Genomic DNA, 22,584 nt, shown 5'->3' on the forward strand with positions numbered 1-22,584 from the left:
CTTGAGTGTTACCTTGTGATTAAATAATTTACGGGTATATGATTGACTGTCCAATTGTTAATACTATCTTAATGTCCTAAAGGCACCTCAATCTTTCCTTGTCCAAAAGCAAACTCTCTCCTTAGCCCAAAAGGAAGCTCCTCTTCTGCTTCTCCCTGTCCTGGTAAGTGAATCAATTTATCAGCCAAATTCCTCCCCGTGGGAACCTGGGAGTCATCCCTGCCTTCTCCCTCTCCAACTAACTCATATCCAATTAGTCTGTAATCCCCACTGATATTTTAAAAATTATTTTATTATAAAAAATCCAAACACACAAGAGTAAAAAAAATAATAATAATATAAAGATCCACATGTAGCCATTATCCAGTTGATACAATTTTCAATTCATGCCTAATCTCGTTTAATCTTAACCACTTCCCTTTCTCTCCCCACATCCCTGATTTTTAACCCCTAAATATTTCTGAAATATAACCTACCCCACTTTCTCCTTGATTCTGCTTTGGTTGGTTCTTCGTGTCTTGTAGTGTTCTGCCTGGTCTACCGGGATCTTAGCTAATTTTCCTTATCTTTCCAAACCTGTTTTGAAATTCAAATCTAATCAGATTTCTCCACTACATAAATCTGATGATGGTCATTTTTTTACCCACTGAATATAGTCCCAAATTCTTAGCAAGTGTTTTTCTGAGTTTAGGCCATGCCTACCTGCACAGAGTCTTGCCCTTCACCCTCTACCCTCATACCCAGTGTTCTACAACATAGCTCTGTTGTAAAGTATGCTGCTGGTGCAGGCCTCCAGGCCTTGGGGTAAGCCCTTTCCTTTGAAAGGATTACTGGGGACCCCTTTGGTTTGTCTAAATTCTTATACTTCAGTGACTGGCTCCAGCATCCCCTCCTCTTCTAAACCTTTCCTGTAAATAACCTCCACCCTTCTATCCTGAAAACTTGCCCAGGGAAACGTTCTCCTCTCTGAGTTACCACTGTACTGCTAAATACCCCCTTGTGTTTGTTACACACACCGCAATAATTTGGGCCTTTGTCCATCTTCTCCAATAGCCATGGATCCTGTTGGGTTACAGGATGAGGATGCTTTTGTTCTTGCAGTGCTCAACTCCGTGTGTTCTACATGAACCATGAAAAATTTTTGCTGAAGGAATGTTAATATTTCTCTTAACAGTTTTTGATAAATTTTTTAAAAATTATCTCCAACTTAATGGTGTAATGATGAATTTTTCAAGTGATATTCTAATCTAAATGTTTATTTTATAATCCTAGAAGAAGGATTAAATATAGAGTTACAGAGAGTGGGTAACATAACTGGTCAATTGATTTGAACAATGGAAATTAGAGCACAAAAGAAGCAGGCTTCTATTTTCCTATATTATATCCATCCAAAGAAACTTTCTCCTTGAAAATTAATTATTATGAATTTGGACACTGGAAAGTTTAAGGCTATTTAAATACTTGAAATTTATATATTACTTCACGAAGATAATTTCTTGCCTATCTCCACTATCTTGGGGGAAGAGAGGAGGTTACTTTCAGATAAGTGCTATTTTATGAAACAAGATTTGACTCAGACCATTAGGGAATTAGTCCTTATTGTATATCCAGTCCAGAAGATTGGGAGAGAGATAACAAAATACTTTTATTTCCCAATTCTTGATAAGAAAGCTAAGAGGTCAAGTGCTCAAAACCATACAGTAGAAAAAGACACAAAAATCATTGTTAATCTCCTTTTTCTGCCTATTAATAATCTTACCCAAGACTTTAAAAAATGTGTTGGAGTCCAGTAACTTATTGCCACGTTAATTTATTTTTAGAAACATAATCAGTTGATATAAAGTGTCTCATTTTCTTGGACTCTGACCAATACCTCAGACCTAGTGAGTCCTTTTTGTCTGTATTTTTGCATATCATTTTTCAGCTATAGACCACAAGGGATACAATCTTCCTCGTTCTCTATATTACCAATAACTGATCTGAGGGCACAATTTCTTTTAAAGTTAATATAAACTTCTCCCAGTATGCTGTAAAAGGAGTCAAATTTTGAGATAAAAATTGAAACTTTTATTTTAATAAGAACTCAATTATATGCTCCTGTGTTAACTTGCTTTAGAATGTGAACTCTGACAGCAGGGCACATATCCTGACTTTTTGATTAATTTTTACTTATTTCCCAGTATAGACCATATTCACATTTGGGAACTAGGAGACTCCATAAATATTTGAGTAACTAAATGACTGAATCAAACCCCGTGTTATGAAATATTTTTCTTTTACTTGATTTAGATGATTGTGTTCAATTTGTGAGCTACTCTCAGTTAATTTTAATAGTTTTTTGTGTATACATACATAAACATATATGCTTGCTCTGAGTATATGTGTATATATTGTCATTAGAGTTATAGAATATATCTTGTATACAGAATAAATTAATAATTAAATACACACATGTTAATAAAGTATTACCTCTTAATGAAGTATTAACTTACAGCACAGTTTATATAAAGCCATTCAAAATTTATCTTACTTGGGGTGCCAGGGTGGCTCAGTCAGTTAAAAATCTGCCTTCAGCTCAGGTCATGATCTCAGGGTCTGGGGATCGAACCCCTGTGTCAGTCTCCCTGCTCAGGAGGGAGTCTTCCTCTCTTTCTTCCCCTTCCCCTGCTCATGCTTGCTCTCTCCTCTGTCTCAAATAAATAAAATCTTAAAAAATAATAAAATAAATTACTGAAATTGTAAAAATTGAACTGTGGGAGGGGCGCCTGGGTGGCTCAGTCATTAAGTGTCTGCCTTCGGCTCAGGTCATGATCTCCAGGTCCTGGGATCAAGCCCCGCATCAGGCTCCCTGCTCAGCGGGGAGTCTGCTTCTCCCTCTCCCTCTGCCTCTCCCTACTGCTCCTACTCTGTCTCGCTCTCTGTATCTCTCTGTCTCAAATGAATAAATAAAAAAAAAATTCTTTAAAAAAAAATTGAACTATGGGAAAACTAATTGTAAGATCTTACATTATAAAGTTTTTACAAATATCTTTATTATTATACCTGTGTAAAGATAAAGGTTTTAAACTGGCTCCCAGATCAGAAGCTCCCTTCCACATAGAGAAGAGATAACATTACACACTAAGGCCAGGTAGCTGTTAAGAATTTTAAGGAGCGTGTTAACAGGACCAGATTTCTAGCAATTTAAATAGCAATAGTAATATTTTTTAAATAAGGAGATTAACATCCTGTACATAGTGCTTACTACATGCTAGGCACCACTCTAAGAATTGTCTGAACATCAATTTCTTTAGTCCTCTTGACAATTTTCTGAGGTAGTCATAACGTATTTTCCATTTTACAGTAATCTCTCTATCACAGTGACTAGCACATAATAAACACTCAATAAATGGTAGCTATTACCACTATGAACTCTTTTATAATGTAGTATTTAAGAAAAATGAGATCACTGACATTCAGAAAGCTCCAGGCTTGAATCAGACTTTGCCACTTATTAGTTGTGTGCCTTTGGGCAAGGTAATCCAACTTTTTATATTTCAGTTTTATTTGTAAAATAGGAATCATGTCTGCATCATTAGGTTTATATGAGGATTAAAAACGAATGTCAGATAATGTATATGAAGTGCTTAGTACAATGCCTGGTTCATTGGGAGCCTTCAGTGAATGGTAGTAATCATGTCAGACAACCATGTCTTAAAACGTGCTCCCATGGATGCCACAAGTTAGGAAACTACCCTGTAGTCAGGTGGGAGGTGAAAAGACATCAACTACATTATTTCCTTCTCCTTCCATAACATTTTTAAAGAGTTCCATAATATGTAAAATTATGTCCAAATAGAATTATATAAAAATGTAATGCATGAAAACCTCATCCTTTCAGACTCCATAAATCTCTTCTGCCCTCTTTCCCCACTCGAGCAAAAGGAATAAGGCCATCATTTACTCTTGCAGAGTCTTCTTTCACCACATATGCATTTCTGTGTTCTCTGCTTACCCCTCCCCTCTTGTCAAGATGCGCAGATTCTGAAGGGCAGAGGCAGGGCCATGGTTCTTCTTTTAGCCTCCATAAGAGGCACAATATCAAACTATCAAAACAAATTGAAAACATACAAAATAAATGATTGGCCAAGGGAAGAGTAAAAGCTATTAATGCAATGGATATGCCTAATTTAAATGATATTTATTGATTAAGGAAATTACAGTAACTTCAAAAATATAATGTTATCTTCCCTTTTGTGTTCCAGTCAATTAATTTATGTATGTTTGGTATTAATCAACTAGATTTTCTTATATTTGGTAAATTTTTTTGGTATTCATATATGTCTGCTTTCATTATTCAAATGTCATTGTACTCATGAAAGAATAAATATGGCAGAAAGCTCTGACTATTCAAAATCTTTTCTTTCTTCTTCCTGGCCTATGGCCACCAGCCTCCCTTATAGTCAGGTGTGGCCATGTGAATGAATTCTGGTGAATAGAATGTGGACCAAAGTGATGGATGACTCTTTTATGCCCTATTCTCCCCTAACTCCCTACCTGGATCAATACAGAGAGCCTGGAGGCCCTATGGGGTGGTGGAGCCGTTAGATGGAACAAGCCCGTGTCCCTGAACCATTGTGAAAGAATGACCAGAACACTAACCTTGCTCTCTGACTAGAGCAGTAAATAATCTTTTTATTGTACTGAGCCATTACATGTTTGGATACATTTATAGCACTTAGCCTATATAATTAATACAATAAGTCAAAGTGATAAAGCATATAAATATTAAAATAAAATTATGGAATAGGACTATATAGGTTGAATATCTTGAAAGGATAGGATTTGCAAATCTTACCTGACCTGTCCATAGTAGTCATTTTTGAAAAAAAAAAGAGAGGAATTCACCCCTAGTTTCTACCATATGTTAACATCTATGCATATATCCTTACTGTTTGAAAATGAGTAAGTGGAAATAAAATTTAAGTTAAAAATAGAATGCAGCGGTGCCTGGGTGGTTCAGTTGGTTAAGCTCAAATCATGATCTCAGGGTCCTGGGATCAAGCTCTGCTTGCAGGGAGGCTGCTTGTCCCTCTCCCTCTGCCCCTCCCCCCCCACGAATGCTCTCTCTGTCTCTCTCTCAAATTAAAAAAAAAAAAATAGCATGCAAATAAAGTCTCCATTTTCCTTCGGAAATCTACCTCAGTCTCTTTCCATTTCTCAAAATAGACCCATAATTCATTTGATAAATTCTTATTATACATTTTGGCATTTTAAAATAATTCTCACAGAAGCAGCAGGATGCAACATTTAAGAGAACAGGCTTTGGAACCGAACTACCTGGCTCTGCAACTGAGTAGCTGTGTGATGTTGGCAAGTTAATGTTTCTCTCTATTCCTTCTTTTCTTCAGCAGTTAGAGGGGATAACAATGGTACCTTCTCCTAGACCTTACATAAGGATTCAATGAATTCATATTTATAAAACATTTGGAAAAATCTCCAACTTTTAGTTATCACCATATGTCTGCAATAGCCTGTGTACAAATTAAATGTCATACAGTTCATTCTCAAAGAGAAATTAAACTTGTTTTGATAAAAATGGGGGATAAAAATTAAAGATATTTTTCAAACTTGTTTTTAGAGCGATTCCCCTATGGTTTCTCTCTGTGCTCCCCAATTTGGCTTCCCTCTACCTTCAGAAGTGTTTCAGTTACCTAATGCTTGCTTCTTTGCCCAACATTCTGTCTTCCTTTTCATGACCTGTCTTCTCTCTAACCAGTACTTACCTACCCTGGATTGGCCAGTTCGGGTCCATTTGTTTCCAAAGGCTGCCTTGAAAACTAGCACCAACTTGGAGGCTCAAAACAACACAAACGTAGCGTCCCCAGTTCTAGAAGCTAGAAGTCTGAAATCAAGGTGTTGGAAGGGTCATGTTCCCTCCAAAGGGTCTAGGGAAGAATCCTTTCTTGTCTCTTTCTAGCTCCTAGTGGTTGCCAGCTATTCTGTTCTTGGCATCCCTTGGCTTGCAGCTGCATCACTTCAAGCTCTTCCTCTGTTTCCACATAGCCTTCTCCTCTGTGTCTTCATGTCCAAATTTCTCATATATTTAATTATAAGGATACCAGCGACTGGATTAGGGCCCACCTAATTCTGTGTAACCTCGTCTTAACTTGGTTACATCTGCAAAGGTCCTGTTTCTAAAGTCATACTCACAAGACACAGGATTAGGACTTGAACATATCTTTTTGTGAGACATAATTCAACCCACAAGATTTAATGTCACCTGAAGATATTCTCTTTCTCCTCCAGCCTATTATGATCTCTTCTGAAAAGCACTTATTTTCTGTTTTATTTACTTGACAGGTAGTATAAATTTGCTTTCTGATTTTTTTTTTAAGATTTTTTTTTATTTATTTATCTGAGAGAGAATGGGAGACAGAGAGCATGAGAGGGGGAGGATCAGAGGGAGAAGCAGACTCCCCGCTGAGCAGGGAGTCCGATGCGGGACTCGATCCCGGGACTCCAGGATCATGACCTGAGCCGAAGGCAGTTGCTTAACCAACTAAGCCACCCAGGCGCCCCTGCTTTCTGATTTTTACAAAGGCTTATGAACCTATATGGTTTCTGATAAATTGTATTAAATTCTAGAAGGTAGGGACCATGGACTATGATATGTTTTTTTGTATGCTCTTCTATAGGACAATAAAATGCACATAGTATTTAATGAATAAATTCATTAATAAGTGAAGAGATGTCAACCTAGTAATGCAAAATTCTTCTAGGGAATAAGTAATAAAAATAAATGGTACATGATTAGAGCATGTCAATTTGTAATCTCTGATGTTTTAACTTATGGTATGCTTTTGACTAATTATAGAGAGTATTGTAAATTTACAAAGGAGTATAATGTATTGACATTATTATTATTAAATTACATATAAAATTTGGAACATGTTCCAATATATTTTCAATAACTATGTTCAGTGTTTTCAGAAGAGATTCTATTTGTTTGCAACTACAAAGGAAGTGTCACATTATAAATAAAAATAAGTGTGGAATGTGTACTGTTAACTTTTCCTAAATATTGACATCGCATTACATTAAACTATTTAACAGTCACGGTTCCCAAATACTGGTGGAAAATATTAGAAATTAATTTCAATTATATAAAAATAATGTTTTAAATTGATATTTCCACAGATGATAATGAGTGTGGAAATTTGACCCAGCCCTGTGGTGAAAATGCCAACTGCACTAACACAGAGGGAAGTTACTACTGTATGTGTGCCCCTGGTTTCAGATCCAGCAGTAACCAGGACAGGTTTATCACTAATGATGGAACCATCTGCATAGGTAAGTTTGACTACCTAACTTAAATTTGTACCTATTTCTTACTGCTTATTACCTCCAGAGGTTAGATATTATCTGGACCAAATTCTACCAGTCCCTGAGTGCACCCTAGTTGTGTAATACTTTTAGAAACTTCATCAATTCCTTTAGTTCTCTAATGCTATATAATCAGATACTATGGAATATTTATCTAAGGATGTAAGGAAAATATTTTGGGGGAGAAAATCAAGCAGTTTACGAGAAAAAAAATCATGAAAGTATGAGATCTAGCATGGTGACAAACAACAGAGTAGATGTTTACACTTTAATATGTTGACTCAAGAAAATTATCATTTGCATGGCAAGATATTGATGCTTTTATAAATATACACTCTGAGATGGGCTCCACATTTTCTCAGAAAATATTCAGAAAGGCATTAGTTATAAAAGAATTGTTCTAGTGCTTTTAGTATTGTCTGCTGAAAGGTAGTTACACTGAAGACCTGCATGAAGTGTAACTATTAATGTTCAGAAAAACTAATGTTTTTAGTTTCTAAGTAGAGTCCTATTTAGAAAATCATTTCAGGCTTACTAAAATGTCCTCTGGAATGATAATAATTTCAACGAAATCCCTATGTGAAATTATTCTGAGTCTGAAGAGAGTATCTAGAAGTTTTTAAATGTCCTTCTATTATAATTTGGTCATGCATTTGATATACCAGATCCTACAATATTTGGATTACAGTCTGAGAAAAAAAGATTGTTTAGTAAATTCAAAAAGATGAACAATTTTCAGAGGCAAATTCTCTGGAGCCAAAGACTTAAACTTTGAAAACAAGTTATAAATCATCTTTGTCATGGTTTATACAAAACTGTCCAGTTTACCAACAATTAGCTTAATTTATTATGGCCGATAGTAATCTGCAAAATTAATACATGAACTGAGGCCCTGAGAGTGAAGTCATTGGCCAGGAGAAGAAATTAGACTAGAAACCAAGACCTATATGCAACATGGACAAGGGTAATATGCTGCTTCTACTTTACATAGTTAGATAAAAGAGAGATATTGAAGTTAATCTAGATCACATCAAAGGCTTTGATTAGTTCCCTACTGAGACTCTCGTCAGTAAGCTAAGGAGAAATCTAACAATGTTATTATTAACACATGATAAGTTAGGAGACAATGTTCAAAGAAACTTTATCAGTGAAATGTCTGTATCAAAGAAATTATCTTGTCTCATGTACCTATGGTTTCACAATATTTACTCTGCTAAATAAACAGAAAACAATGTATTCTCATTTGATACCCAAGGGATGTGGAGGCTAGTCCAGATTCACATGTTTAGGATAAAGGGAGGATTAGAATCACAGTCTTGTATCTGGAAAGGCATGGGAGGCAAAAATGGGTGGCCATCTAAATCTTATGCATTGATCTGAATCATGCAAATGCAGTGGATCATGTTTTTGCAAGGGCATAAAGGATTTAAAATATGAGAAAATAGGACAATTTTTGTTGAACGATTTTTTTTTAGTATTTTATTTATTTATTTGAGAGAGAGCGAGCATGAGCTGGGGGGAGGGGCAGAGGGAAGGGAGAAGCAGACTCCCCGCTGAGTAGGGAGCCCAATGTGGGGCTAGATTCCAGGACCCTGAGATCATGACCTGAGCCAAAGGCAGACCCTTAACTGACTGAGCCACCCAGACACCTTGTGTTGAAGGATAAATTTTATCTTTAGTGTTTTCAGCAAAAAGTTTTATAGTATATAACTTTACAGTATATTCAGGAAGTAATCTATGAAGCTCTGTCCAGAAAACTTGTATATCTCAGTATTTGTTCTCAAGCCCCTACTCTAGTTGCTAGTCTTCTTAGAATGTTATGTATATATGTTATGCATTTTACCTTTAGTTGTTAAGTTCTAATTATAGAGCTCTGTAAGCTTTACTAGAATTTTCCAGTTAGTGAAGAAATAGAACTTACATCTTAATCACTGGAATTTAATACAATTTTAACTATGCTCTCCATTCCCTCTTGTCTCTTGAAGACATCTGTCTTTTCATCTGAGCGTGTTTACTTTTAATATGCCTCAATTCACAAAAGGCTATATTTCTCTGTCTGTGTTCCCTACAAGTAGAGAATTCCTGTATTAGAAAAAAATTGAATCACAGACACAGAGAAAACACACACACAAAGAGATGATTGAATGCCAACGTTTTATGGAAGTATAACAGATTTATAATTTCAGACTCTTTCTCCCAATACTCATTTATTATTGAGATACTGTGGAATGGGCCTAAGTTTTGGCTAATTCCCTTTTTAGCTATTTTAAGTAATGAGTAAACACAAGAACTATATTAAAACCCAGTACCCAACATTGAGTCCTTCAGCTTCTACCTGTTTTGTTTGATGGATTATTCACTGAAAAATTCATTCTCTGGAAAATGGTTATTTCTCACCAATTTTGTTGTCCTTAAGGATTAAGCTTTTTTGAGCAGCAGAACAGCTATATCTTTTTTTCCCCTCTCTAGTCCTATAGTAATTTTCATTATGCACTATGATAATCTTCAGGGAATTTGAACAGAGAACTATAATTCTGTTTCCTTTTACGTTAGTATATCGCCTTGTACTGTATCACGTCTGATTTGAAAGTTTAGTTTATCCTTAAATTTAACATGTCTGGTAATTATACTCATTAAGAACCTCTATAAGTAGATAATGAAAAACCCTGATTCAGGGCAAGAAATGACCCAAGCAAAATTCTCTACCTTTAGTCTATATTCAAATACTGTTGTCCACAGAGAAGGTAATTTTGTTGCAGAAGGCTTTGAGGGAAATTTAGCATCCTGAACATTTAAAGCAAATGGAATTACAGTAAAACAGAATTTCAGATCCCTAGCTCCCGAGAGACCTGGTTCCAGACTCATATTTCACAAATGGGAAAACCGAGGCATCCAATAAGACAGTGAATTCTCCCAAGGCCAAATGAGTACAACCCAAGAACTCCTTCACATTTACCACGTGCTGAAGAGCAGTGTTTACTGCTTATAATTTTGTATGTCTTATTGCCTTGGGTACGCTGATAATTTCAGATTTTTTTTCTGGCTTTGGATAATATTAACATGCAGTTTTGTCTTTGCAAATTACTTTCAGTAATTGAATGTGTTATCTTTTTTTCACAGTCTGTGAGTTAAACATTAGACAATTCAGTTATTGATGAAAATGATAAGAATCAAAACAATCATAGGATCATGTTTTGAAAGAAGATTATGATAAACTGCTGCTGGGTTGGCTCATTGTAAACATGAGAAACAAGCATAACTTCACTAATGAAAAAGGAGCAAGTGAATTTTTTGATGTGCAAAACAAGCAAATGATTGTTATGATGTGCTTACGCTTGGCAAAATCAAGTTATTAGCATTAAGCTGAGCGTTAGGTTGGTGGTAGAAAAAGCGGATCAGTTATTAAATATGGTATGTCAATTCTAGCCTGACTGAAATAATTACGTAATAGCAATTTAACTTTTACTAAGATGAGGTGGGGGTTCTTTTCCTCTTTTACATATCTGGGGAATACTAAGACATAGCAGTCTAATGAGACACTCATTATTGATCTGTTTTCTCCAAACCTACATATTCACAGAGCTCCTGCTATTAAGAAAACACACAATATGAATAGAATCACTGGGCCTATTATATCTTGGGCACAACTTCAAAACACCTTTACATACATTTCCTCATTTGTTAGAAAAAAGAATTCTTTTAAAGTAAAAGCTATTTTTTTATAGTATTACCCAAAGTCACAAGGCTAATGAGTATTATAACTAGGATTTGAATTAAAATCTTCTACAGGGCCTTTACCTGTAGGAAGAAGGATACATAGTGTTGTTATTAGATTCCAGCTAATGAGGCCATGCAAGAGATTGCCAAAAAAGTGGGTGTAGATCTTGCTGCAAAATAGCAGTCATGTTCATTTTGGCATGGCATACTCTTTCAATATTTTATGATTCTCTCTATATTACTAGGTAGCAAGGGGCATAGAGTGATATGCTAACAAGTAGAGGCATAACCAGTTACTAGGTTAGATTCAATAAACAGAGTGAGAGGGACATCAAATTCAGCAAACCTCACTTCCACATTTGAGTAAAAAGTTATAAAATCAAAAAGTATTTGTCCAAGAAAAGAAAAGTCCAAACAATTTGGAAAACATGACTTTGATGGGATGATTAAGATTTGAAAAGCATTACTTTGGTAGGTTAATTAATATTCTATATAACATTTGGAGTCAGAATATTAAAATTTGCATAATCCTAATTTTGAATGCTGGTCTCCCAGGAGACTACCTCCTTATTTTTTTTTTACAGATTGCCATTTTGTTGCTTGGTGAATTCAGAGGTTGAAATACCCTACTTGGTCCAAGGCTGACATTTTGGGATAATAACTAGCTAAGCGAGCGGTGGTAGGAAGGCTTGAACTAGAGCAGAAACCCAACAAGCACCACGGATGTGGAGGATGCACAGAGAAAAACTAAAACACAGTTGGTTCTGAGCAACAAGATTATATACCCCTGTTTCCAGAATACAAGAGAGAGGATGGATGTTGAGTTTGCCAAGATTTGTATGTTGCTGGAGCACCTGGGTGGCTCAGTTGTTAAGCGTCTGCCTTCGGCTCAGGTCATGATCCCAGGGTCTTGGGATGGAGCTCTGTGTCGGGCTCCCTGTTAAGCAGAGAGTCTGCTTCTCCCTCTTCCACTCTCCCTGCTTGTGTTCCCTCTCTCTCTGTCAAATAAATAAATAAAAATCTTTAAAAAAAATATTTGTATGTTGCTTAGAGATGGATTTGGGACAACATTCCCAAGACAATTTGCACCTTTAAATAATTTTAAAATTGAGAGAAATCAACACCTCATTTCCTGTTAGCCATATAAGACATCTAAAAATAGGAAATGTGGGCATTCAGAAAACATAAGTTTCTTATTCATAAAATAAATTTTTCTGTTTATGATACCACATAGGTCTGTTCACATCTTCATTGGGTGTTATCTCCATTTGGGTATAGTACATGCTACTTCTTCAGCCCTGCTCCAGAAAAGACTAGTCTTTTGTTTTCTTATATATTTTTTCTCACCTCATGGATTTCATGAAAAATAATAACCCCAGTCTGCACTTCCACATGGCTTCTTTTTTTTACCCTTACCTGGAATGCTTTCCTTGACAGTTCACTATATCTTAAGAATCAACCTGCTATTGCTTATGCCCTACTTTATTTTCTGTGTGTGTGTGTGTGTGTGTGTGTGTGTGTGTGGAGTGGCAGTCTCTAAACACACACATACAGAAATGAGAGGAAGAGGATGAGGGTGCTAGGATAGTACTCCTGTTTCTTGAAAAGTAGTATACTTGGATCTCTGGGGAGTGCAGATTATGAATATATAGGTTTGGCAGAAGAACAAGGAGTTTTCTACCCCTTTCTTGGGCCTATGACTTGTCTTCTTAAATCTAATACCATTGCCTTTCTAGCTAATGGACGTTTCTTCAAGAACTACCAAGAGGCTACTGTCAGTTTCAGTTTTTCAGTGGTTTGAGTTTTAATGTTATTCTGTGCCTTCATTGCATTTTTGAAGTGAAAAATTAGGATCAACTACTTTTAAGATAACTAGCTAGATGACCTTTTAAGTTGGACTTCGATTACTCCCCTTTTTTTATGGCAAACAGTATTGTGGCACTCTATTAGCTTTTTAAAAAAATCAAATTTTATACTTAAGATTACAGGTTTATTCATTAATCTAACATAGAGTATCTCTAAGATGTCAGAGCCAGGCTGGGAACACAAAAATCTTTGCATTAGCTTAAGGTAATGATCTGGACTCTTCTGTTCCTTGGAATCATTCCCTATTGGAACTCTGCCTACTGGCAGAGTATTTATACTCTATTTATAACTTTAAGACATATTTCACTGCAGTATGTAAAATTTTAAATTAAGAATATAAATTATATGAGCTTAAAACCTAACATTTTTACTGTGACTCTGATATATGACTACTGAAAATCTAAGACTTAATTCTGTACAATTTGTTACTTTATCTATGATGACTGTGTATTCAGAATCATAGTAAAAAATAACCTGCACAAAAGTAATAAGTTGTGGTAAAATTTTAAGGGAGTTGAATCACACATTTGCTAATTTTTAGAATAACTTACGTGCAAAAATCAAGCTTTGGAAAGAAAATGGGCTATTCTTTTTTATCCTCCAGATTAAACTGAGCTGTTACAATCGATTTAGTTTAATAGTAGAAAACAAAGAATTTTAGATGTATTTTAAAAATTGGGTCTTTATTCAATTAGGACTAAATGTTAAATTGTCAATAATGGAAATTATTTTAATGACTTTGTGGATGAATCATTCTACTTAGAAAATAATTCAAGAGTTTGATCCATGAATGACATTTTTTAATATGCTTTCAAAATGGATTGACCAAATCAGGGTTTAAAAAAAATATATGCAGCTACGTTTGCTCTGCTGTTTTCCAAATGATGAAATTTTCCTTGCTTTCTTATAAAATTTGATGAAATCATTAACCATATATAACTGTATCAGCAAGGTAGCAATTGTATAAGTACTAAATAAAAAATTTAATTTTTCAAATATTTTCAGATATAGATGAGTGCAGTGAATCAGCTGCCTGTGGAGATCATGCAGTGTGTGAAAACGTGGATGGTGGGTATAATTGCTCCTGCAAGGAAGGTTATCAGACATCCACAGGAAAATCACAGTTCACACCTAATGATGGCACTTACTGCCAAGGTAAGTCATATGATTATATTTTATGTATTATCGAAGAACTATATAAAATATAATGCTACACAGTAGTAAAGCATACAAAGAACTACATCTTCTAAGAAATGTGCCAGTATTTTTTTAATTTTATTTATTTATTTGAGAGAGAGAGAGAGAGAGAGATCATGAGCAGGGGGGAAGGGTAGAGGGAGAAGCAGACTCCCAGCTGAGCAGGGAGCCCGACGTGGGACTCGATCCCAGGACTCTGGGATCATGACCTAAGCTGAAGGCAGACGCTTAACCAAGTGAGCCACCCAGGCGCCCAGAAATGTGCCAGTATTCCATTATTATCTATATAATGAAATAAGAAGAGGTATCGTTTTTATTTAATGGAAGAAGTAGACCATATGTTTTATGTATTAACATATGTAGTTAACATGCAGGGTAATTACAGTCTTCCATTTTCCATAAAATATTGTGTATCCTAATGAATAAAAACAAATAACAAATGGAAATAAATAAGGAAAATAAATGAATAAAATGAAAATAAATGTGTATTTCATTATGAATAATTTTTTTAAATAATTAAAAAGTCAAATGTTAACGAGTAAAACAAAAAATAAAACTCAAGTGTTAAGAATGTGTTTTTAAGATTTAAATAAGGGAGTAAAATTATTGGAATCAATATAATCATCTTAGGAAAAATATTTCATTTATTTATGTTATTTATTTATTTGAGAGACAAGAGAGCATGAGCAGGGTGAGGGGCAGAAGGAGAAGCAGGGAGCCCGATGTGGGAGCTAGATCCCAGGACTCCTGGATCATGACCTGAGCAGAAAGGCAGATGCTTAACCGGCTGAGTCACTCAGGCACCCCAGGAAAAAATATTTTAAAAAACTTACTACAGAATCTATTTTCTTTTTCTACAGAAAATGTGAGTGCAAACTGCCATCTAGATAATGCCTGTATTGCTGCAAATATTGATAGAATGTTAACAAAAGTAAGTAAACTAGTTAGATTAAGAATTTATTATATTTTGACATTTTTGGTTTCCATTAAAATCCTTCCTATGTCACATTTTAAATAGAATAGCAACCAGTTGATCTTCATGTAGATTTGAAACTATTTACATATAGAGATTTAAGTAGTTTGAGTCACAGAAAGGATCAATTTGAAAATCCGCAAAGTATTGAGGAAGACTTTGAGATATTTAATGTATATTACTTTTTCACTGTTTAGTATACCGGAAATTTTGTTTTCAACATATAAAGAAAGTTGATGAATAGAATAATAAAAACACACTTTGAACCCAGGCCCGTTCCCACATTCTAAGAAGACATAATGAATGCAAGGACATTTTGTACTTCAAAGGAAATATTTCAAAGAGTAAATAAAGTAGGACATTCACAGAATTGTCATGTGATTGAAAGTGTGACTCTCAACATGACCAACAGTGAGCTAAAAGCAAATTTCCAATATATCACATTGTAAAGAATTTTCTCTGGTTGATTAAAATCTAATTCAAAATACATTATCATATATTATAACTTTTAAAAGCTAGTTTTTAAAAGTTATTAATTCAAACATTCTGTTTCTTTTCTAATTTCTGTACTTTTTATTTGCTAACCTTTTATAAATAATTTCAAGTTTCAGTGCTGCATGTTATGGTTTAGGTGTAGTCTGATAACTTATTAACAATTAGCTCAAGAAAACCAAACTTAGAATAAATTTAACATACAGCCTTTATTCTTAAAAAGATCCAGTAGTACTCTAAATTGGTTTCTTTTCCCTGGACTCATTTTTGTACAGTTTAGACACATAAAGGAACCTGTGGCTTTGCTACAAGAAATCTATAGAGATTCTGTGAAAGATCTTTCACCGATGGATATAATTACATATATAGAAATATTATCTAAATCATCCCCATTACTGGGTGACACGAATATCACTAATTCAGCCAAGGACACCCTTTCTAATTCAACTCTTACTGTAAGTATGTTGAGCTTTAACTCAATATAACTGAGCTTTAAACTTTTCCTTACATCTGTGATTCATGGATTCCAACATTTTTAAAAGACACACTTTTTTTTTTAACAGGAATTTGTAAAAACTGTGAATAATTTTGTTCAAAAGGACGTATTTATAGTTTGGGACAAGTTGTCTATGAATCGTAGAAGAACTCATCTCACAAAACTGATGCATGCTGCTGAACAGGCTACCTTAAGGATATCTCAGAACTTCCAAAAGACCACTCAGTTCAATACTAATTCAAGTGATATAGGTAAGGGGCCAAGGTCAATTTCAAAACAACAGTGTCTGCCGAACAGGCCATTCTCAAAAGGGAAAGAAAGTATTTAAGATACCGTTAATTAAATTGTCACCTGTTTCATCAATGCACAAATGAATGGCAATGTACATTACAAGAGTAATATGAATGAAGTATGAGTAAAAAGGATGAATACATAATATTGCCTCCTTCCTACAATCTTCACCTTGTCCTATTCCTGAGCTGTCTAGCATTTAAATGCTCAGAGTACATTACTGCCTTGTCATTTTGAGTTAGTCATCTTATGACTTGTTAGGATATACCTTGGCCAAAGATAGTTCTAGACAGATTTTCTGATATGAAGCAATCAACTTAGCAAACTAGAATGTTTCCTGCTTCATGCAATCTCCTATTTAAAACATTCAGAATCTTGAATCAAATTAAAGATGCCTATAAAGTTGCTCTGAGGAAACAAAGAACTTTTTCTGATAATCATTGCATACATCTACATTATATTGTGTGGGTGACATCTTGCTCTGCAGCAATAAGTATGCAAGAATCACTATCTCATATCATGATTCACCACTTATCAAATTTAAAGTAGCAAGCATTGTGACTAGTATATAGGATCCCTGCATTTCTGTGATATTCTTGAATAAAAAAGGTAAACTATCCCAGGTAAGGAAATTATCACTCAAGAATTTAATTCAATCACTCTCCATATAGTAAATTTTATTATAGATACCACCCTCTAAGACATTGTGGTTGCTTGTCTTTGATTTAGTAATTATAACTTATGGCTCCCTTGTGTACATATGTATTTTGTCTTTTACTTAATCTAACAAAGATTAAACCATGAGTGTTATAGTGCAATCAAAAAAGTTAAAACTTGAATCAGATTTTTAAGATATAAATTATAATGTCTAAGCATGTTCAAAATATGCCCATTCTACTTGCCAAAAAATGTTGAAATACAATAATGATGGATAAAATTACCCCTCATTAAACAAATACATTGATTAAACTAACTTCAGAGAATTTATGATTTTCATGGTTTTATTTCAGCTCTCAAAACTTTCTTTTTTGATTCATATCACATCGAACATACTCATCCTTATATGAATGTGGATGGAGATTATATAAAGATATTTCCAAAGAGAAAAGCTGCATATGATTCACATGGTAAGACTTTGATAGTTTTATATTCAATATGTCAGTAATTTGCAGTAAATACTTATCATGCCTTTGATTATATCAGATGTACACATAACGTGTGGTTTCCTGTAGAAAATATTTGATGTTTATATACATAATTTCTGACTTTCTACTCAAGATTTTCGGTCTGATGTCAATACATGCTGAGAATTTTAGCTGACAATATCTATATCCTTCTTGTCTTGTGCCCAATCGCTGAAGCTGCTTGATATTGTTGAGATTCTAATGAAATATATAAAGGAGCTGTGATTTTACTCCTTCTTTTGCAGCAACTATCGGTGCTATAATTTGCATAGGATTCTTTTACTATTTCTTCTTCAGTAATCCTTCATATTCCTTATTTGGAGGCTGAATTTATAATTGTGTGAGGAAGACAAATGATGTTCCCAAAGACAGAGAGTTAGTGTTTTAGGTTTGGATTTCTTTTCCACTTGCCATTTCTTAGTCTTTGTACCATAAACTTCTCAACTAAAGGCAGGATTTCTTGGGAAATGGAATGCCGGTACTAGCAGGCAATGTGATGATTACCTACCCTAATTTCCTCACTTTATGGATAATGGAACTAAGGCACAATGAAGTTAATGGATTTTTCTCCGTGCACATCAACAAATAATACAGAGCCAGTACTAGAAGGGAGGAAGTTAACAAAGAAATCAATCCTGACCAGCTTTTCCTTGTCACCTAATTAAGGGCAGGGAAGCAGCTATTTTAACCACGTATCTGCTGTCTTAATGCAATGCACTTAGGGAAAAAAAAAATCTCTGCCAACAGAAGAATTGTTATCATTCTCAAATAGGTCAAAATATACTACCTAAGTGAAACGTGAATTATAATAGATTCTCAAAGAATATGTGGGTGGTCATAAATATAAGTGAAAAGTATATATAATAACACAGTATGGTCTCTAGTACAGACACCATTTCATAAATGGATATTGTGTCTTTATTTTTTTAATATTCCGCACATTCATTCTCAAGAACATCCTTTTAAAAAATTTTGTACAACACTAATGTGGGATTTTTTTCCCAACCCATTGATATTATCCTCTTCATTTTTTCTTGTCATTTTTATACAATGGTAAGAAACAGATGGCCATAAAACAAAGAAAAAAATAACTAAGCCATACTACCACTGAATCCAAGGCTTTTACCCTATTACATCATATTCTAATTAACCAGGCACACATATAATATTTAGAAGCAAATCCAAAGATTGTGTTAAACTGTTGAAATTTCAAAGACAATTTGAGTAGTGTTTAGAAGCTGAGAATAGAGCCCTTGAAAATACTTATTATAGTGACAGATGATGAAATTGTCATGGAATTAATTTCTCAAAGATACCCTGTCTAAATGTATGATACCTTTGTTATATTTGAAGATCACGCATGCAAACTCTGACACTTGAAAGAGACCATAATGTCCGTTCTCAAGAAAACACAGAGAGAAAATTTGATTTCCTTAAGGTTGTAACTTAAAAATAAGGGCAAGTCTAACAAACTGATAAAATCTGCTTTATGGTGTCTCCATGTGATTATTTATTTACCAATAAAAATTCATTAATAAAACACAGGCTTCAAGTTAAAATCTGCATAGTGTCATTATTAGGAAAATAAGGGAGGTTCATGGAAGAACAGGTGGATTTTTAATCTTTTTTTTTAATAGACTGAATTTTACTTCCTGTCATTAGCAAATAAACCCCTCATTTACTGAATGAAGGTACATATCTGATAAGAGAGTTAAAAGCTAAATCAAGCCGAGAATTAATGAGAAATCATGGAAATTAGAAGAGGTTCAAATGATGAGAATGGACAAATACTGAAACAATACTCAGAACGGAGCTAAGAAGGGATTTTGGAGCATTCTATGCAGCAAGAATCACATTTTACCCAAAGTCAAAAATTTGATGTTAAATATTTTCCTTGAGAAAAGATAGGAGTGATTAATAGATTTAAAAGATCCATCTTATCTTTTCGGGGCTTCATTTGATTTTGGACCAGCTCCTACTGCAACTTCTGAGAAGTCACTGTGATATGAACTGGTTCATCCAGTGGACTGAGTCAAGTTGACCTAAAAGGTTTTCAGATCCTGCTTCAGGCCCTGGTCTGTCCACGGCAAAGGCTGGGCTAGTTGTCATCACATGGAGTCTTCATAATGTCACTAGCCCAGCCATGTTAGACTAACTTCATTTCTTTCTTCGATATAAATTTTCTTAAGCTGACAGTTGAGGAAAATGCTTTTACCTAATATACGTAGATTTCAGCAATCTCTTAGCGATGTTTCTTGTGATACCTTTTTAGATAAGATAAGAAAACATGAATCATGATATATTTTGGCAATTTCTAGTTCACATAACCATAGATAGCAATATCCAAAAATATTATTTATTATTGTGACGTTGTGTATCATGTGGAAGGACTCAGATTTGTATACAGGTCTTTGTTTTAGGTTTGTTTTTTTTTTCTTTTTCATTAACCCTGTTTCAAACTTTATTCAATACCAGGCTTCTTCAGCTTAATTAGCTGCAAAGAACAAATTGTGTCTAAGCAAACACTGAAAAGAGTTGCAGTGTCCAAGGGGCTTGGGCTTAAAAATATTAGAGATCTAGATTTTATCAGAGACATGAACAGAATTTTTTAAAAAGCTGTCCTAATATACAGTGGCAGCTCCCAGTAACTTCTTCAAGTTTTATCTTCTTCAGAAGTTGACTCAATTCAGTTTGCTTCATTCTTGGAAGCCTCATCAAAATTCTCCACAAGATCTGGAACTTCATCCTCCTCCTCCTCTCCAGTGGCAAGTGGTGCTTCTCCAGCCACAGATCATGTGGGCAGAGCTTTAACGGGTCTTCCTTAAACTGGTCAGACTCTGCCCCAAGTTCGTTTAACATACTGGGTAGCATTTCCGTCAGCAGCTTTGTCTCAGCCTGGCCTGTGATGGTGAAAGTGTTCGCCCCCAGGGATGCCTGCACTTGAGGCTTGTTAAAGTCGATCACTGTTGCTTAGTGTGTGAACATACGTCTTCAACCCCGCAGATACTGCTTACCCCTAACTTCTTTAAGGAGAACTGAAGTTTTTTATCATCTCCCGGCGCCATTCTCTGGACCACCCTCTTCTTCTGGCGAGCAGTTTCTCTTCCACCAGTGAGCACTTGAGCAGTTTGACGAGTTTCTCCCGGTTCATGGTAGTTTCACCAAGTTTTTCACCTTGTTGGAGCGGAAACGAGACCGCGCTGGGGACTGGGGTTGGCGCTCAGGGGTTCTGGGCCGACCTGCTGAGATTAGGGGCACACTCGCAGTGACGCGAGATGGCGCTAGAGGGCACAGTTCTTCGTATTTTATGATCCAGTCAACGTTTGTATTTATGGTTTTGGTGACTTTATGCCTTTCACATTATTCTGGTGTCACAGATTTGAGGAAACAAACATAAAAGAGTTCTTTGTAAGTTGTCCTAGCAAATAAAGCAAATATAGAATGTTTCTAGTTTAAAAATGTAACAATAATCACATTAATATAGAACCTTAAGTTTTACAGAAGACTCGTGTATTATTTAATTTGGTCTCCACCTTAGCCTAGTAAGTAGCTACAGTATTACTATTACCATTTTCTAAATGAAGAAGCTGAAGTTCAAGACAGTTTATCCATGGCCACACAAGTAGGAGCGATGACTGAAACCAGAACAAATTCTGAAAGCAAAGTCGTTTAAATTGTGTGTCCATAATTCTGTACAACAGATAGAGGAAGTGTATGACCTAAGGGGCAACAGCAATTTTAAAAAGACAATAGATCTAGATTTTAAGTTGTTCACATACTTAATATCAGTAATAATGAGCTGCTTCAAAAATCAAGACAATTTGAGATCCACTAATATAGGTGTAATGTCTAGGCTAAGGGAAAATAGTCACATGATAATCTGTACTGATCAGGTTGCATTTTTAGTACTGGTTGTATGCTGACTTACTGCGTTTGGGGAGTGTCAAGGGGCAGAGATAAATAGCTGTCTGGCAAGGCAGTAAATTTCTTTCTTTTTTTTTTTTTTTTAAGATTTTTATTTATTTATTTGACAGAGAGAGACACAGCCAGAGAGGGAACACAAGCAGGGGGAGTGGGAGAGGGAGAAGCAGGCTTCCCGCAGAGCAGGGAGCCCAATGCAGGACTCGATCCCAGGACCCTGGGATCATGACCTGAGCCGAAGGCAGTCACTTAACCAACTGAGCCACCCAGGCGCCCAAGGCAGTAAATTTCTTACCTGGAGACTGCGTAACTGTATGTCATCAATATTAAATAGGGAACATTTCAGTGGGCATGAGGTGGGACTCAGTGGTGTCTGACAACTTGTTTAATTCTCAACTTCCTTAATACTCCAAGTCAGTGATAATTTTCTTCCAACATCTTTCTAATTGCTATCTTTGCATAGCAAAGTAGTAACTCCAAATTTTAATCTTTTAAGTGAATACATTGCATACCTTGGTTCTTAGTCGGGAGTTGGATATATATTTATCTAGGACTATTTTTCTCCTAAATATAGCCTGTGCAAAGGGAATGCTACCGTCCATGATCAGTTTCAGAGTCGTGGAGGTCAGGGAATATGTCTTAATATGATTTGATTATATAGACATGTACTTATTATGATCCACATTTTAGTGACTAGGTATTCTTATGACTGGCCTTAGAGTAAAAAACTTTGTTAAATTTTTATGTTTATTTTGAGAGCCTAAATATATTTTTGTTTTATAAGAATTTCACTAAATACACTTATTTGATTGATAGGCAATGTTGCAGTCGCATTTTTATATTATAAGAGTATCGGTCCCTTGTTTTCATCATCTGACAACTTATTGGAACCTCAAAGTTCTGATAATTCTGAAGAGGAAGAAAGAGTCATTTCTTCAGTGATTTCAGTCTCAATTAGCTCGAACCCACCCACGTTGTATGAACTTGAAAAAATAACATTTACATTAAGTCACATGAAGGTAAGCTGTTTTTCTGGTTACTATTGGTTATGAGTGTGAAACATTTAGAGAAGAGAACATTTT

At 35.1% G+C, this 22,584-nt stretch overlaps 1 protein-coding gene across 2 annotated transcripts in view; it reads left to right on the forward strand.

The window, feature by feature from the left end:
* The window catches only part of ADGRL4 (adhesion G protein-coupled receptor L4), a 107,266-nt gene that overhangs the window by 48,698 nt on the left and 35,984 nt on the right, over nucleotides 1-22,584 (forward strand). For both annotated transcript variants that reach the window (XM_064588938.1, XM_045897332.3), the window contains exons 3-9: nucleotides 7,180-7,332; nucleotides 13,954-14,103; nucleotides 15,006-15,076; nucleotides 15,886-16,065; nucleotides 16,174-16,357; nucleotides 17,408-17,524; nucleotides 22,319-22,521. In XM_064588938.1, coding sequence (XP_064445008.1) covers nucleotides 7,180-7,332; nucleotides 13,954-14,103; nucleotides 15,006-15,076; nucleotides 15,886-16,065; nucleotides 16,174-16,357; nucleotides 17,408-17,524; nucleotides 22,319-22,521 — 1,058 coding nt within the window. The remainder of the gene's footprint in view (nucleotides 1-7,179; nucleotides 7,333-13,953; nucleotides 14,104-15,005; nucleotides 15,077-15,885; nucleotides 16,066-16,173; nucleotides 16,358-17,407; nucleotides 17,525-22,318; nucleotides 22,522-22,584) is intronic.

This window comes from Mirounga angustirostris, unplaced genomic scaffold, assembly GCF_029215605.1.
Source record: "Mirounga angustirostris isolate CCGP_5_RB_7025 unplaced genomic scaffold, mMirAng1.0.hap1 SCAF_4, whole genome shotgun sequence".
Classification (NCBI taxonomy): domain Eukaryota; kingdom Metazoa; phylum Chordata; class Mammalia; order Carnivora; family Phocidae; genus Mirounga; species Mirounga angustirostris.